Raw genomic sequence first — 16,876 nt, 5'->3', positions numbered from 1 at the left:
TACTGATGACCTGTATAAATCACTTCTGATCCATAGTTCATGGGCATCTCTCTAATGTTCCAAAGGGTCTTTACACTTTGTACCATTAACATATTTCTAACTTAAGTGGTCTTCTATGGCCTAACAACGTACCCTGTTTCTCTTCTTCAGACAGTCAATGTCATCCCTCCTCTGTTCCTACATCCATTTCCTGCCCTATCACTGACTCCATTACTATTCTTTTTGACTCTTTGCCCTTTCTAAATACTCAGGGCTGTTGACTTTGCTCCCCTTGCCTAACAATAATGACCATTGTGGTTTCTGGTTTATGTTGAACATGTACTATGTGTTAGTCATGTTAGGCCTTTACATGAGTGATTTCATTCAATTCTCATCACACTCTTAGGGCAGAGATGCTATTACTACCCCCAGCTAGAGATGTGTAAACTACACGCTTGGTATTGGAGAAAGTGTGACTAGCTGAGAATATAATTCAAGCTTAAAGCCAGTGTTCTGATTGACCTACTTTGGTAAATTCAACATTTAAAAGCTAAATGTTCTTACTCTTTCAACACTTTCCACCTACTGCAGAGCATATTTATTATTATTTACATATCGGTCCTTTATTAGTTCCCTTAGCAAGTAGATTTCATAAGCATACTCTCAAGGTCATATGGCTGCTTATCAGCAGTGAATGAAGTCAGCCTGGACCAGCCTCCTAGAGACCAGTTGGAAGGCGAGGCTCTAACCAAACAACTACACAAATGTACCATAAAATCCTAAATGATAATCTCTATGGAGAAGAACTTCAGGAGTGGGTGATGCATTTGTCTCTAGGTGTCATGTGAGTGCATGTAAGCCACATTGATTTTCTCAGTGGGAACCTGCTTGCAACTCGATAGGCAAGACATCACAGGGACTATTTAGAAACTGTATTTTCAATCAGAAATTGAAGTTAGTGTTATAAGAAAAGGAATCGTACAAATGTTTGACATTATAGGGTGATTACAAATAGAAAATGATGTAAGAATTTTGAAGAAAAAAAGTAAAACTGATTTGACAAGGTTGTCTCAGTGTAAGTTTCTCAACTCCAGAAAGCACTTATTCAATTTTATATGAATACTATGGTGTTGAGAGCACAGCACACTTTACTCAAATTATACAAACTGTTAACTGGGGCCTGGAAGGACAAATGAGCACCCAGACTTCTGATTACTGGTGCTATCTTCTATCTGTCCCATTGCCATCTCTTTAATTCAAACATTTAACAAATGGTCTTTACAAAAAACAAACAAACAAAAAGCCAAAACAAAACAAAACAACAACAACAAAAACCCTATCCAAATGAAAGGCTCAGATATGGCATTTTCTATCTTAGCTTCATGTGGAGAAGCATTCATTCAGCTAGAAAATGACTGTGATATTTTAAATCAATTTTTAACCTGCTACCTTAAGTGCTTCTGACCCGATAGCCAAAACCATAATAAATGCTCAGAGTGACATCTTCGAATAAGATACTGCAACCCAATGATTCAAAAACAGTACTACTGAAATAAATAAACACGATAAAGGACCTGTTGATAGGTTAAAAAAAAAAAGATCAGCCTAGGAATCTAAGTAATATCATAAAGAGATATTAAATTACCCAGAGACATAATGGATCACTGGCAACCTTTTTTAGTTGTTAACTTATGTCATAGTTTAATTGAGTACTATACTATATCAAATGGGAAATGGTTTTGGTTATTGAGATACATGACTAAAATACATCAAAATGAAAGAAAAAAAAGTCCATTTGCTCACCTCACGCATCAAGCCCTCAGTGCCATTTCCAACGCTACCCTGAAAGCATGTATGCCCTGGGGTTTGCTGGAATGACTAAGTCAATGCCCTCCTTGCCTCCGTATGGAGATAATTTTGAGCATGCAAATCAGGTAGTGCTGATGAGAGATGCTATGTGACTATTACACTAAAGCAGTAAGAAGCACGGCTTCAGGAATTACTAGACTCGTGCCTATGGACAGCATGGAACTGAGAGATTCTATGTCTCTGGGCTGTTGTGATTTTTCTCCTCTGAAAGAAAAACCAGGGGCAACAAACCTGGCCATACCCACATTCGGTGGGAGCCTGGCTGCTGTTGAAATCTGCGTAACAGCTCTGCTTTCAGTGGTGCTGCAGTTTGGATCTGGTGAGCTTTGGGCTGCTACCTACAATGCTGCTGGTTGATAGAAACCTTTAGGGGGCGGGGTTTCGGAGATGAAGTTAGGCCACTGTGGGTGTGTCCCTGAAGATTAAGACCAGCCCATCCCTCCTCTGCTTCCCCTGCCACTCTTCACGCTCCTGCTACTCACTACAGGCTCAACACAATGAGGAAAACCCGTCACGGACCCGAGCCAGAGGCAATCTTTGTCCCTGTGAGCTGAGTAGCTACGGCAGTTTTCACAGTGACATAAAGTCGGCTAACACATACTTACTTGGCTTTCCATCCTTTCTCAGTCGCTGAAGATTTAAAGTACTTCATTCTGAGCAACATTTGTTTCCTACTAAATGTCTATCCTCAAAGCAACTTTTCTTCTTGTCCATTTGTCCCTTGTTCCTTTGCTTAACTACAGCAGCTGACAGACACTAGCAACTGCCTATTATCCAAATACCTTTTCTTCACTCAGACCAAACATAGCTAAATATATATGCAAGATGATAAACTATGCTTATCCTAACATAGTTTTGATGAGACAAGACATAATATTTTATTCTTACAATAATTGTACCTCAAATTATAGCACTTGTTGCCCATTTAGTAATAACATTACAGTTTAAAAATTACTCAAATTATTTTCACTTTGATTCAACTATGCATTCATGTTTTGAGTATTACAAATTCCAAAACAGTATATCAATTTATACATATATCTAATTTTAAAAATTATTTAGAAAAAAATAAAATATTCTAAGTTAGGGAAAGACAAGTCTTCCTAAAACTAAACATTCCTTGATAACATTAATAGGAATGTAACTGGAGTAACTCCTCCTAAGAATACAAAGCATGGAATAAAAATAGTCTATTAAGATCCAGCCTCTCTGTAGAGCATTGTCTCAGTTACACAATATTATAATCTAAAGACGGCAGGCCTTAACAAAAGGGTTTTTTTTTTTTTTTCTGACAGTTATGCCTTAAAGAAACCAGAGTGCCCAACAAAACTGCAAATAAAATTCTCCAGCGATGAGAGCTGAGTAGCCCCAAAGGCCAATTAGTCATGAAGAGACTTTGACTATCCACGCAGGACTCTAGCTCCCCACCGCCACAGTGGAGAGGAGGAAAATACTCGCCAAACCGCAGTCTCCTTGAGGCAACAGGATGAATAATGGAGTGGCCACTGCTTCCAAGACACAGCACATGGGCAGGAACTGTCCCTAAACAGAGAGGCTGTGATGGTGAGGAAGGGCACCGCAGCCTCCGCTGAAAATGCTCCACTCTGCTGCAGCTCAGCCTCCTAAGGAGGTGCGCCACATTGCAAGATGTTTGTTCTGGGCAGGGCTGATGTACTCTTGTGTCTCAGCAGCTCCCTAGGCTGCATCCCACCGCTCAGCCTATGGTTCCTAGCCTTGGTCTTGCCCTCTGCAGCAGTCTCTGAATGCTGCCAGTCTGATTTCTCTCTGATGCCTACAAGATTAAATTCCAGCTTGTGAACACACGGTACAAGACTCAGCCTGACCTGCACTTACCCATCTTCTCAGCTGCCTCTCCCTTCTTTCCCCACCTGTTTCCAACTCACCCAGCCTCAGCCTCTGGGCCTAAGCACTGACTCATGCTTTCTCTGAAATGCTTTCCCCTGTGTCAGCCAGAACAATCCTTCTCCATGAAGCCATTCTTACCATCCTAGCTGGCGCTAACCAAGCACTCCACTTACATATGCATATTACATATGTCCCTCCTGCAACAGATTGTATCTGAAGCACCGCCCCCAGATGTCTACATGGTAAATAAAGGCTTGTTTCCAGGGTGGGACTAGTGAGAGGTGTTCGAGCTTTAGCAGGCAAGGCCTAATGGCAAGCTTCGGATCACTGGGGCTATGCCTATGAAGGGGACCCTGGAACGCCAACCCCCCACTCTCCACCCCCGCCTCTTGCTGTACAACCACAAGATGAGTAACCACAAGATGAGTAAGTAGTTCTGCTCATCTGGCTTTCCTACGTAGGCCCAAAATGACCACGTTAAATTCCCTGGACAAAAATGTCTCAAACTGGCCAACAGACAGCACAAACTCTTTCCCTCTATGAGTTGATCATCACAGGAATTGGTTACAGTAACAGAAAACTGGCCAACACACCTTTATAAGACTGATTTGAGGCAGGGAGGGTCCCATTTGTCACCTAATACAAGTGAATGCCAAACACACAGCGACATTCTGGTTTTTTGGTAAAAGTAAATGAATAATGTTTTATACAAGTTTTGCTCATTATAGAGAAAGGCCGGGGAAATGAAATTGAGACCACTGAAAAGGTCAAGCTGATTATTTAAGAATAAGGGAGAGGGGAGCGCTAGCATTTACTCGCACTTGGTAACAGTGACGACTGTCACTCTAAAGCTTAGCCTTCCTTTGGGCTAGTCAAAGGATTTTCAACATATTAGAGTCAAAGAGAAAACTTCAGCTAAATCCTTCAGAGTCATCTCTCAGCATTAGTCTTCCCAGACTACAGACTAGAATCCCAGGCCACGTCTGCTTACCTTAGGCTCTAGATAAGGGGATAGGAGAAGAAACCCCAGGCCACGCACGCCCAGGCCACACACGCCCAGCCCACCAGCAGTCTGCCCACCAGGCCTGCTCCCATCCTGTGACTGTTAACCTATCGCTCTGGAGAGCATGCTTACTTTGTATCTGCTTTCTGATCTGGAAGGTGTGGGGATATGTCCTTTTTTCTTAAAGGTTGTGAAGTGTTTGCACTGAGGACACGGCTTGGTGCTGGAGTCAATTCGGCCAAGTTCCAAGAAGTACTTATACTTGATGGAGTCTTCATGGGTCAAGTTGTAGACGACAGTAGTTTCCTCCAGGAATTCGAAACACTCCGTAATTGGGCATTTGATTTCTACTTGGCCAAGCTGTACCTAAGGGAAAGGACAGAAGGAAAAGGAAAAGCCCACTGGTTACTAAGGTTCTCTGTTGCTTGTTTTTGCATACAGTGCTAATTATCTTATGCTTTCGAGAAAATGTTATCAGCCATTTTTCCAGATCGCATAACGAATGCTAGTCATTTTGAAACGTACATTGAGTACCAAAATCTAATCATGATCCGTAGGATGCTTACATGCTCTCTGATAACTATGTTTGTGAACTTATTTGATGATCCACAGGTTCATTAAGGAAGCAAATGACTATTCTACTTTTTTGGAAACTGCAGGGTGAGAGAGCATGCCAGCTCTAAGTCACCGGATGGGTCAGCATCCTGGGACCCGCCAAGCAAAGGCAATGCAGAGATGTCAGCCTTAGTACATACACTGCTTCAGCACTCTGCTGTGGGAGCATCTTTAGAAAGCAAAATTTTATGAAGCTTTTATGTTTAGTAGCTACCAGTTTATAAAAATAATGACCCAAAGTTAATGTTTTCTTGGGTACTTCCCTGACAAGCACATAAACAGCTCTGATGTTATCACAACCTTAGATGTAAGAAAAGAAAAACAAGAAAAGCCTGGGTTGTGGAAATGGCTCAGCAGGTATAGGCGATTGCCAACTCAACCTAACGACATGAGTTCAACCCACACAACAGAAGAGGACCAACTTCCAAAAGTTGTCCTCTGACTCCATTTGCACACTCTATCAAAAGCTAGTCCCCTTCCCTACACATACATCAAATGAATAAATATAAAACAGGTAAAATTACATTGGTGGTATTATGCCATTGTAAGTACAATGGCAAAATCTGGTTGTAACTATGAGCACACTTATAAACAAATAAATATTATGAAGATATTTTTTAAAAAATTTGTTTGTTGACACATTTTATACAACTCTAGTGTAAAATTAGAGGGTAATTTATACTTTAACACAGCAGTTAAGAGCACTGCCTGCTCTTCCAAAGGTCCTGAGTTCAATTCCCAGCAACCACATGATGTAATGAGATCTGGTGCCCTCTTGAGGAAGAGACCTGGTCAGTCGTCCTCATCAACTTAGACCATGAAACCCAATATGGACAAGTTCAATAGAACTGCAAATACTCCCATGCATGCTTCAGCATTGCCAGGACATAAATTTCATTCATTACACTGGTAAGGGAATTTATTAACGCCAGCCAGACTCTTGCACATTATTGTCAGGCTAGTTCATGCCTTTTCCTGGCATTGCCATGTCCTTCCCAGCTTCTTCAGCCTTTAACTTCTTACCTACTTTCTCTCAAGTTTGTATGTGATGCATAGCAAAGTCGAAAGGGGGTGTGAGTTTAAGACATTTATTTTTAGTTGTTCCTTTCTGCCGTGCTTTTTTTCCACGGGAATGGGAGACCATGTGGCTTTCTCCCATTCGTGCCTTAGCCTTCCTGCCTTCTTTTCTCTTGTGTGTGAGTGTTGGTGTGTCAGAGTAGCGGCATGTCAAAATCAGAGAGTTGTAATTGTTTGTCATGTGAGTTTCCAGTGCCACCCTCTGTCACACTGTGGGGCTGGGGGCAAAAGAGAGTCTAGTGCTGTGGCTAGAGTCACCCTTCACTACTTTGGAAACCTTCCCAGTTCCTATTTATTCAGGCTTTACTTTCTTCATCTCTTAAAGATGAGCTGTGTTGGAATTTTTTGTTTCAGCCATCTTCTGTCATATTTATTGTGAGCGGTATCTAGTTCCCATTCCAAATGCTAACAGTAATGTTCTTCTCTTCCACTCTAGCTCTGTGGTCTTCTGGATAAACTAATATCGTACTGTCTCTGGAGTAAACCAGACGTTCAGACTTCTCCATTTATAGCCAAGGTTGGCCTCCAATTGCAGTCTTCCCTGCTCAGCCACTTGAGTGCTAGCTGTGTCTTTTCATTCCGCTTCCCATCTATGTTTTATAACAAATTACTTTAGGCTACACTTCATGCAAGAAGTCCTCATAAGCTTTTCATAGAGACAAAAATACCCATGGAACAATAAAAGTTTGGGTTTATGAAGACTGCAACAGGTATTTTAAAATGATAAGATGTTCCTTCTTTTAATATCCTGTATTTATCTGTGAAGCCCGGCTGAGAATGGGGCCCTGACTTCAGTGCTGAAGCTAGACAGGTGCCTACCAGGAACGAGGCAGGCATAGTCGGGACCTGAGTGATGATGACAGTGTCAGCCTGACAGGGTGCTCCACAATGCCACCAAAAGATGGGGGTGGCTTGGTCTCTTCAGACCTGGGAGTCGCAGACTAAGCTTCTTTGACTGAGTGAAGCTAGGTGAGAGCCTAAGATTCATGGGACTTAGTAAGAACAAAGCAGCTCCTGGGAGCCAAAAGAACCAACAGGGTGGAAGGCCTGGGGCAAATGCGGAGATCTCTAGGGCAGGGGTACTGTGTTCTATTCACCTCTACTGTACTGACCTACAGAGCAAACATTCAAGTGAACTTAAGATTATACCCTTAAAAGGGGGTGGAAAAATAAGATTGGATCCCAAAATAATGAGTACAGAAGAGGCTGTAAACATGAACTTGGGTCAGACCACAAGGGCAGAGCATTAGTATATCTGAGGACCCTGGACTTTTTTCTCTATAAAAACAAATACTTCCAAAAAAAAAAAAAAAGAAAGAAAGAAAGAAAGAAAGAAAAAACAAATACTTAGTTCTTAGTACATTATTGGGGGGCAGCCCACTTTTGTGCTTAAGAACCCAGGCTACAGAATGCTCCCATCTTGATGCTTGAATTTGACTTTTCTATCCTTTTGTACTTTGTATTTTAACCAGATAAGTGGTAGTGATAGATGCAGCATTTTTACAGCTAACTGGGACAGTCAGGTCTTATGGCAATGCCATGCAGTTTGGAGAGTAGAACCATCCCAGGCATCCCAAGGACGAGGCTATCTGGTTTCTCTTGGAGCAGAGGGTGTTTATTACCTGACCACGCTGGGATGCCATCCAGCATCCAGCCAGGCACCTGCTCTTCTATTTCAATGATTCTTGGCTTTTTCTGCAAAGCTATTCCATTTCCATGGTTTACCTTATTTCCTGTAGTTTTCATAGTCTCTATCTTTTCTCCAAGTTCTCAAATCCTTACCCCACAACGCTGAGTCACTGACCTCATGCAGCATTTTATTGATCACAGGGAGACATGGTGCACCTATGATCCAATCGCCCACTAGCAATTTCATCAGTCTCTCCATCTGGCCCTCTCTTCTGGCTTCCTTTGGTATAAAACATAATTAGCTTCTAGAACAACTGCACAAAAGATCCTGGAAAAGTCTTTTGCAAGCTGAAGTTTCCTGGCCTACTCTAGACCTACAACATTCAGAATTTGAATTATATTCAGGAAGCCAATAATTGGCAGTTGGAACAATGACTCAAGCCTTTCAATTACTCATGCTTCCTCCTAAGAACAACACCCCCTTCTCATGCACAGTGTGACTAATGACCTATCTGACTCTTGGCATGTGTATCGTTTTCAGAGTGGTTTTCTCAAAAGATTATTAGACAAGCATCTTGACAAGTAAGCAATGTGTACTCATTTCTTTATCCAGCAATATACATTCTATTAATTAAAGGGGGGAACTCCTTTAACACCAAGAAAGTAAAAATTGTCCTTCAAGCAATAGTTGTTAAGCATTAAGTCTTGCTTGGTGGTACATGGCATAACAGCATCTGTTGGATTGCAGCAAACTGTGGGCTTCATAGGGTAGACAACCTGACAGACTCCTAGAGAGATAGAAGGGGATGGTTATGTTGGCCTTGTTGGAGGAAAAAAAAATGCGGATTACAATATTTGCCATGATGAAGAAGGGCAGCTTTTCTTTTGTGATACAGAGAAACTTTCCACAAACAAAAGAACCAAGGACCGTGGCTCCCAGACAGGAGGAACCTGATGTGCCTATGTTACAGAACACAGGCCAGCAGATAAAGTTTGCCACGCTAGGACAGAAATCAGGCTGGAATCTTAGGTGGGATATGATCATATAGGCCTTGTTGATCATATTAAGAATTCTAGATCAAACTGTAAATTCAATATGAATCATTTCCAGATTTGAAAGAAGGAGTAATTTGTCACATTAAAAACAAACAGCTAGGTGGTGGTGCCACACGCCTTTAATCCCAGCACTTAGGGAGGCAGAGTCAGGTGGATCTCTGTAAGTTTGAGGCCAGCTTGATCTACAAAACAAGTTCCAGGATAGCTAGGACTGTTACACAGAGAAATCCTGTCTCAAAAAAAAAAAAAAATCAAAACAAGCAAAGATACAAACAAAAACCAAACATTCAAAGTCTTCTTAGAGAATGTACCATACAGAAGTCAAAATGCAAGCTAAGGAAATAGCAGCCCTCAGCTGAAGCCTGGCTCTACCAGATGTCCATTGAGCAGGAAGCTGGTGACTGAATTTGGGTAACTAAGGGACAGCCAGTATGAATTATGGAAGTGAGACCAATGGGGTCTTTTTTAAATTGATAAAAATTATCTGTGTTTATGCTACACATGATGCTTTAAAATACAGATACACTGTAGACTGGCTACATCTGGTTCCAATATTTATTACTTTGGAGTGGGAACATTTAAATCCTATTTTCTTATCAACCTTCAAGCTTATCATTATTAATCACAGGCACCATACTGGACAATAGTTCCCTTGAATGTAGTCCTTCTAATTGAAATTTTGTATCCTTTGACCAACATTTGCCAAATAGCCCATATATCTTTCTTTTATTTAATTTTTTAAATTTTTTATTAAATCCTTCTCATTTTAATTGTTTGGATAGGAATGTGCTATACATTTTTACCCATTCCCTTTTTACTCTCCTCCCTCCCCCACTCTCGATGCTCCCAATTTACTTAGGAGATCTTTTTTCCCCTTGCTAGGCAAGATCTATGTATGTCTCTCTTAGGGTCCACTTTGTTACCTAGATTCTCTGGGGTTGTGGCCTGTAGATTGGTTATCCTTTGCTTTATGTCTATCATCTACATATGAGTGAGTACATATTATATTTGTCTTTCTGGGTCTAGGCTACCTCACTCAGGATGGCTTTTACTAGTTCTATCCCTTTGCCTGCAAATTTCAAGATGTCATTGTTTTTTACTGCTGAGTAGTACTCTAATGTGTAAATGTGCCACACTTTCTTTATCCTTTCTTCAGTTGAGGGGCATCTAGGTTGTTTCCAGGTTCTGGCTATTACAAATAATGTTGCTATGAACAGAGTTGAAGAAACTTTCTTTGTGGTGTGAGTGTGCATCCTTTGGGAATACGTCCAAGAGTGGTATTTCTGGGTCCTGAGGTAGACTGACTCCTAATTTTCTGAGAAAACGCCATACTGCTTTTGAAAGTGTCTGTACAAGTTTGCACTTCCACCAGCAATGAAGGAGTGTTCGTTCACATTTTCCCACATCCTCTCCAGCATAAGCTGTCATTAGGGTTTTTGATCTTAGCCATTCTGACAGGTGTGAGATGGTATCTCAGAGTTGTTTTGATTTGCATTTTTCTGATGTCAAATGATGTTGAACATGTCCTTTAGTGTCTTTTGGCCATGTGAGATTCCTTTGTTTAGATCTGTACTCTATTTTGTTTATTGGATTATTTGGTCTTTTGATGTCAAATTTCTTGAGTTCTTTGTATAATTTGGAGATCAGTCCTCTGTCAGATGTGGGATTGGTCTTTTCCCATTCCATAGGCTGCCGTTTTCTTTTGTTGATCCTGTTCTTTGCTTTACAGTAGCTTCTCAGTTTCAGGAGATCCTATAATTGTTGCTGTCAGTGTCTGTGCTACTGGTGTTATATGTAGGAAGTGGTCTCCTGTGCCCATGCATTCAAGGCTACTTCCCATTTTCTCTTCTATGAGGTTCAGTGTGATTGATTTTATGTTGAGGTCTTTGATCATTTGAACGTGAGTTTTGTGCATAGCAATAGGTATGGATCTATTGGCATTTCTCTTTATGTTGAGATCCAGTTATGCCAGCACCACTTGTTAAAGATGCTTTCTTTTTTCCACTTTATAGTTTTAGTTTCATTGTCAAAAAGCAGGTCTTCATAGGTGTGTGAATTTATATCAGGGTCTTCGATTCAATTCCATTGGTTCACCTGTCTTTTTTGTGCCAATACCAAGCTGTTTTCATTACAAGCTCTACAGTAGCTGTTTTCATACCAAGCTTCATATACATGTTTTCATACCAAGCTCTATAGTAGAGCCCGAGGCTATCTATCTATCTATCTATCTATCTATCTATCTATCTATCTATCTATCTATCTCCCACCGCTGCCACAAGCCAGCTCTGAATAACTGGAGCTATTTTAGCTTCTCTGAGTTCGTCCTTTTCAGGTTCTAAATAAACTAAGATCATCTCACATTTTTTTTTCTGTGTCTGCCTACTTCACTCAACATGTTACTCAAACTTTGTAATACTGCCACAAATGACAGAATTTCCTCTTTTTATAAACTAAAAAAAATACTCTAATGTTTGTGTATGTACATTTATAAATATGACAATATAAAGCAGTGGTTCTCAAATCCTTTGGCAAACCTCTATCTTAAAAAATACTTAAATTATGATTCATAACAGTAAAATTAGTTATGAAGTAGCAATGAAAATAATTTTATGGTTGGGGTCACCACAGCATGAACTGGATTAAAGGGTTACGGAATTAGGAAATTTGAGAGCCCCTTATATGAAGCTTATTGTCTTCATCTACTAATAGATAATTAGGTTGATTCTACATCTTAGCTCTTGTGAACAATGATGCAATAAACATGGGAGTGGAGATATCTCTTTTACATTTATTTTGTGCGTATATATTTAATTATTTTGCATATATGTATGAGCAAAATATATGGTCATATATTTTGTGATAAGTGACTTCGTGGAGGTTAATTTGAGGGAAGCCATCCTTTCATTGTACAAAATGGCTGTGTAACTTATTTTATTTATTTTAAAATTAACTTTAGGGATCAGCACATGCAGCACATGTGGAGGTCAGAGGGCACTGTGCAGGAGTCACTTCTGTCTCTCTGCCACACGGCTCCTGGGATTCAACTCAGATGTTCAAGCCTACCAGCAAGCACACTTACCCACTGAACATCCCGTTAGCCCGGCGACAGAAACTTAAATTCCCATCACTAGCACCCAAGAGCTCCCTTTTCCCCACATTCTCTTTTCTCCAGCATTTGTCCTTTTTACATTTTGTAGTGCTATTTTTATAGTGGTAGGAACAAAAATATCAGGCATATAAAGTAGATTAATCAGTGAAAATATCCCTCATGGCCTTGACAACATCAGTTAGTGCTGGCAGTCTTGGGTATGATGGTGCCACTTCATAAAATCTATCCAATGTTTTATAAAACTTTCTTTAGGAATAATTACAAACATATGATGAAAATGCTAGATAGGCATGATGAATCCTCAAGGATTCATTCTCCCATTGAAACAGTTGTCAACTAATGACCAACCCTGCTTCTTTGACGATTTGATTCATTTAGTTCTTGCATCTTACTTTGAAGCAAATTATCGAATATCACGCTGTTTCTTTCATAAACATTTTCATATGTCTCCAAGAATTAAGAATTTCCTTTGCAACTATAACCATGATTCCAACATTTTCCCACATGTCTATTAAATACCAAATCAATGTTTTCAAAATGTCAGCTAACTTCTGTTTACAGTACATTAAAGTTCTGAATATACATAAACTTATTTTGCATTTTTGTTGTGCTCGATGCTAAAACCACTACTTTCATCGCTGAAAAATATGCTCTCTGTTTCTCCCAAACAAGTTCATTCTTGTAGGAAAAAAAAATTACTTAACTGTAAAACAATCTCAAAGGTGTCAGCAGGAAGCGTCATTATCCACTTAACACCTGAGCTAGACGGCTAATTTGCCACATGAGAGAACTCAAAAGTAATTTAGTGGCTAAGGTGAGAGGCGCCTCTGCAGTGGTGGATTAATTAATTAAAGTCTCCAAAGAAAAGGACAGAAAAAAGTACAATCTAGAGCCTCAAACTCAACTTGTCAAATGTTTAGTCTGATTTGGACCTTGGTTTTAAGTGTTAGACATGTGACTTTACAGGGTGTTTACAGCCTTTTGCTCACTTGATCCTGAAGGAGCTCATATAATCGCTGTCCTGAGAAATTGAGAAGAGCAACAGGACACCTTCAGCGACTACTGCATACATTGGGTACTGAGCACCACTGGGCCAGTGGTTTCCTGGCTCACTGCTTTCCAGCATCTGTGACCACAGGAAGGTAGATATCTGTTCTACTGGGGCACATGCTTTGGGGAGGAAGCATATGTGTACACGTGTGTGGATGAGTATGCCTGTGTGAGGAGGCCAAACATTAGGGACAGATGGGTGTTTTCACTCATTGATTTCTTTATGGACTGAGGCAGGGTCTCCTGCTGAACCCAAAGCTTGCTAGTTTGGTGTTCCAACATGGCACTGTGATCCCCTGTCTCTCCCTCCTGAGTGTCTGGAATACAGGTAGGGTCCTACCTGTTGGGTTCCTATGGGAGTGCTGGGAATTAAAACTCCTGTCCTCATTCTGTACAAGTTCTTATCTACTGAGCCATCTAAACTTGTTTTTTCCCCCCACACTTAGCAGCTTCCATAGTATCCTGTGATGGTAACTAAGAGTTTTTTCTTTTCATAATGAGAGAAATCATCAAGCCAGAGTTCTCTCAGGTACAAGCAAAGAAAATCATATTTAGGGACCTGAAACAAAAACACCACACACACTACTATTACTACTACTACTAACAAAATTCAACCAAATAAAAAAAAGGCATATCACCAAATGGAAAAACTTCAGCCAAGTTTGGAAAAAGGCAAATTCACTAAGCATCCAAGGATAAAATAACATTAATAGTACACAGTAATTTTTGGAGAAAAGGGGAAAGAACAAAAAGAGAAGGAGATCATTGCAGTGACTGGTTTATGAAGTTAGCACAATCCTGAAAACCAAACCTGCAAATGAAGTTGCAAAAAGAAACCATTATTCAGCAATCTTTTCTATAAACGTTGATGCAAAAACCCTGACAAAGTATTAGCAAAGTAAACAAATCAATACATGGGAGATAGCATGATGATGTTGACTATATTTTAAAAATGCAAGACTGTCAGTTGAAGTAATTCATATGTGAATAGTACAAAGCATCCTTTTTGGCTCTCTGAGCAGCACCATGGTGTTTGTGAAGAACAAGTGACTGACAAAAATTGGTTGATGAGAGAGTCCACTCTATGTGCTGTGAATACCATTGGTGAATAAAGAAATTGCTTTGGCCTGTTGATAGAGCATATTAAAGCTAGGCGGGGAAGAGTAAACTGAATGCTGGGAGAAACAAGGCAGAGTCAGTGAGAAGCCATGTATCCCTGTCAGAGACAGATGCCAGAACTTTACCCAGTAAGCCACAGCCTCGTGGCAATACACAGATTAATGGAGATGGGTTAATTTAAGAAATGAGTTAGCCAGAAATACGCTTAAGCTATTGGCCAAACAATATTGTAAATAATATGGTTTCTGTGTGATTATTTCAGGGCTGAGCAGCCAGGAACAAACAAGTGGCCCTCCTACAATCACTGGTAAAGGGGAGCCAAGCACAAATTGGGTCAGCCATTTTCTAATATCTGTCAGGTATAAAACCTCTGGATAGTTCAGTATTAGAAATAGTAGGAAACCAATGATCACAGACTCAAGAAACCAGAACCTTATCCCATGCACTGGGGGCTGTGTATGAAGTGAGGCGAGCCTAGCTGATCTGCAAATCAATGAGGTCGACTTTGGAGCTTTGACCTAACTATTGACCATGTTCGAGGCAAGACTGATTAATTTCCACGGAAAGGATCTTACCTGGAACAAAATGTATCCTACGGTCAAAAAGTGGAGTTGGTCAGTAAACATCCTACAGACCACTCTTAAACATTACAGGCTATTGTCGTTGCTTTGGGACAGGAACATAACCAGTCTTACGCAGCTGTGAACCCTGGAAACTATTTTCAAATAATGAATTGCCTGACAAGATAGACCCACTAATGCAACAGTGGCAGGAATGTTAGGCAATTAATCAACCACTTTCTGATTGGGTTTAAGGCCCATTACATTAAGGTGAAATCATGTCTAGTAGCACTAAGTATGCCAAAAACCTGAATGTGGTTATGGCATTGGCCCTTGGGAAGAACCTAATATTATTATTCTTCCAAATGGACACAGACAAATCCTTTTCTTTATGCTTATAGACCATGCATTTCTCAACCCTAATTAGAAAAGTGTCTTTTTGCAGTAGGTGGAGGTTAATATAGACACCTACAAGTGGTCACCATGCAGAACTTAAGAGACCATGGAGTGCTTCTAACTGGGACATCTATATCACACCCCTCCTCTCAAGACTCAAGGATCGCCTCAGAAAAATGGGTAGTGAGAATTTAAGAAGCAGAGGCAGTAACTGTTGGCAGTGAAATAATAGTTGCAGGCCATGACAGAGCCATTGCACATCTGAACTCATAGCAGCTGTGACTACATCCAAAAGACTTGTGTAAGACAAAGCCAGCCAAAACTCCAGCACGACGGGGAGAGCTCATTAAGTTACACCAATAACTAAGGACCTTTCGGCACCTGTTGACTTTTGGTGTGGTGCAGAGTCAGTTTCATCGGGTCAAAGATGAGACCCCCTGAGAGGCTATGTTACAGTAGACAGTCCTACACCCTGGCACATAAAGGAACTCGGTAGGCTTTTAAAACAAGCATATGAAATTAGGAAGGAAAATGGTTGTGGGGAGACGGATGGAATTGTAGAGGGTGGTATGGGATGGATTCCATCAAAACACTCATCCATATACGACTCTCTCAAACAACAACATAAAGGCAGACTGTTATTACAGATTATGGTAATGTTCAGCCTATTAACAGCTATTTGATTCCTCTCTTCACCGTTTGTTTTGCAAAACACAACAACCAGTGGGCAAAATCTCCTAACCTCAGCACTAACACATCTGCCATACCTGGAAGATGATAACAGAAATCATGATCCAAGAGTACACACAGATGTCTTGAAAGAACTGGTTAATACACTGATTCTGGCCAGCACTGGGGGAAACATGGGGCAGCTTGCCAGTCCATATACTTCTTCAGGGTGCTTTCCTTAGGAAAGCAGACATGCTGAAGAAGGTTAGGTTTGAACTGGGAAAGTCCCCGGAGCTTCATGGTGAAGGCAAGAGATCTGGACCAACTGCTGGTGGGAAAATGAGACAGGTGCTAACAAACATGAAGCAGCAGTCTGTTGAAAAGTTTTAAAAAATGTTTGTCATTATATTATATGTAACATATAAAAATTTAAAATATTATAAATATTTCTATTATATTAAAATTTGTATGTTATATATAATACAACAGTATAATGACAATTTTTTAATCCTACTTTTGAAAAATAAATTTAAAAAACAATAAAGGAGAAAAAAACATTTGATTGGCACACACAGGAAAACATATTTGATACACTCAACATCCACTCAAGAGAAAATCTTAGCAAACTAAGGTTACATGGACATTTCCTTAATGTGATGAGGAATAGCTACAAGGCAACCCAGAGCAAACATGACAATGGTGAAGTTTTCTTCTTGAAGTTAGGCATGGGGCAGATTATAGCCAATGCCACTGACTGGAACTCATGACCAAAGTAAGAAAACAAAAAGAGGAAGTGAGAGTGAAACCATGGGAATGAAGAACTCAATTACCTCATGACTTGCAGATTTCATGACCATACATGCAGAAAATTCAAGTTCT

General features: G+C 40.3%; 1 protein-coding gene across 2 annotated transcripts in view; it reads right to left on the bottom strand.

Annotated features, from left to right (window-relative positions):
* Positions 1-16,876, bottom strand: part of Rnf217 (ring finger protein 217) — a 109,536-nt gene that overhangs the window by 31,876 nt on the left and 60,784 nt on the right. For both annotated transcript variants that reach the window (XR_007590956.1, XM_050138013.1), the window contains exon 2: positions 4,850-5,083. Coding sequence is in view for 1 of the 2 variants with exons in the window: in XM_050138013.1 (XP_049993970.1) it covers positions 4,850-5,083 (234 nt within the window). In the remaining variant the exon portion in view is untranslated. The remainder of the gene's footprint in view (positions 1-4,849; positions 5,084-16,876) is intronic.

This window comes from Alexandromys fortis, unplaced genomic scaffold, assembly GCF_014885135.2.
Source record: "Alexandromys fortis isolate MF-2015 unplaced genomic scaffold, M_Fortis_MF-2015_v1.1 scaffold_14, whole genome shotgun sequence".
Classification (NCBI taxonomy): Eukaryota; Metazoa; Chordata; class Mammalia; order Rodentia; family Cricetidae; genus Alexandromys; species Alexandromys fortis.
The sequence above is the reverse complement of the archived record's forward strand: the minus strand, read 5'-3'. Positions and strand labels throughout refer to the sequence as shown.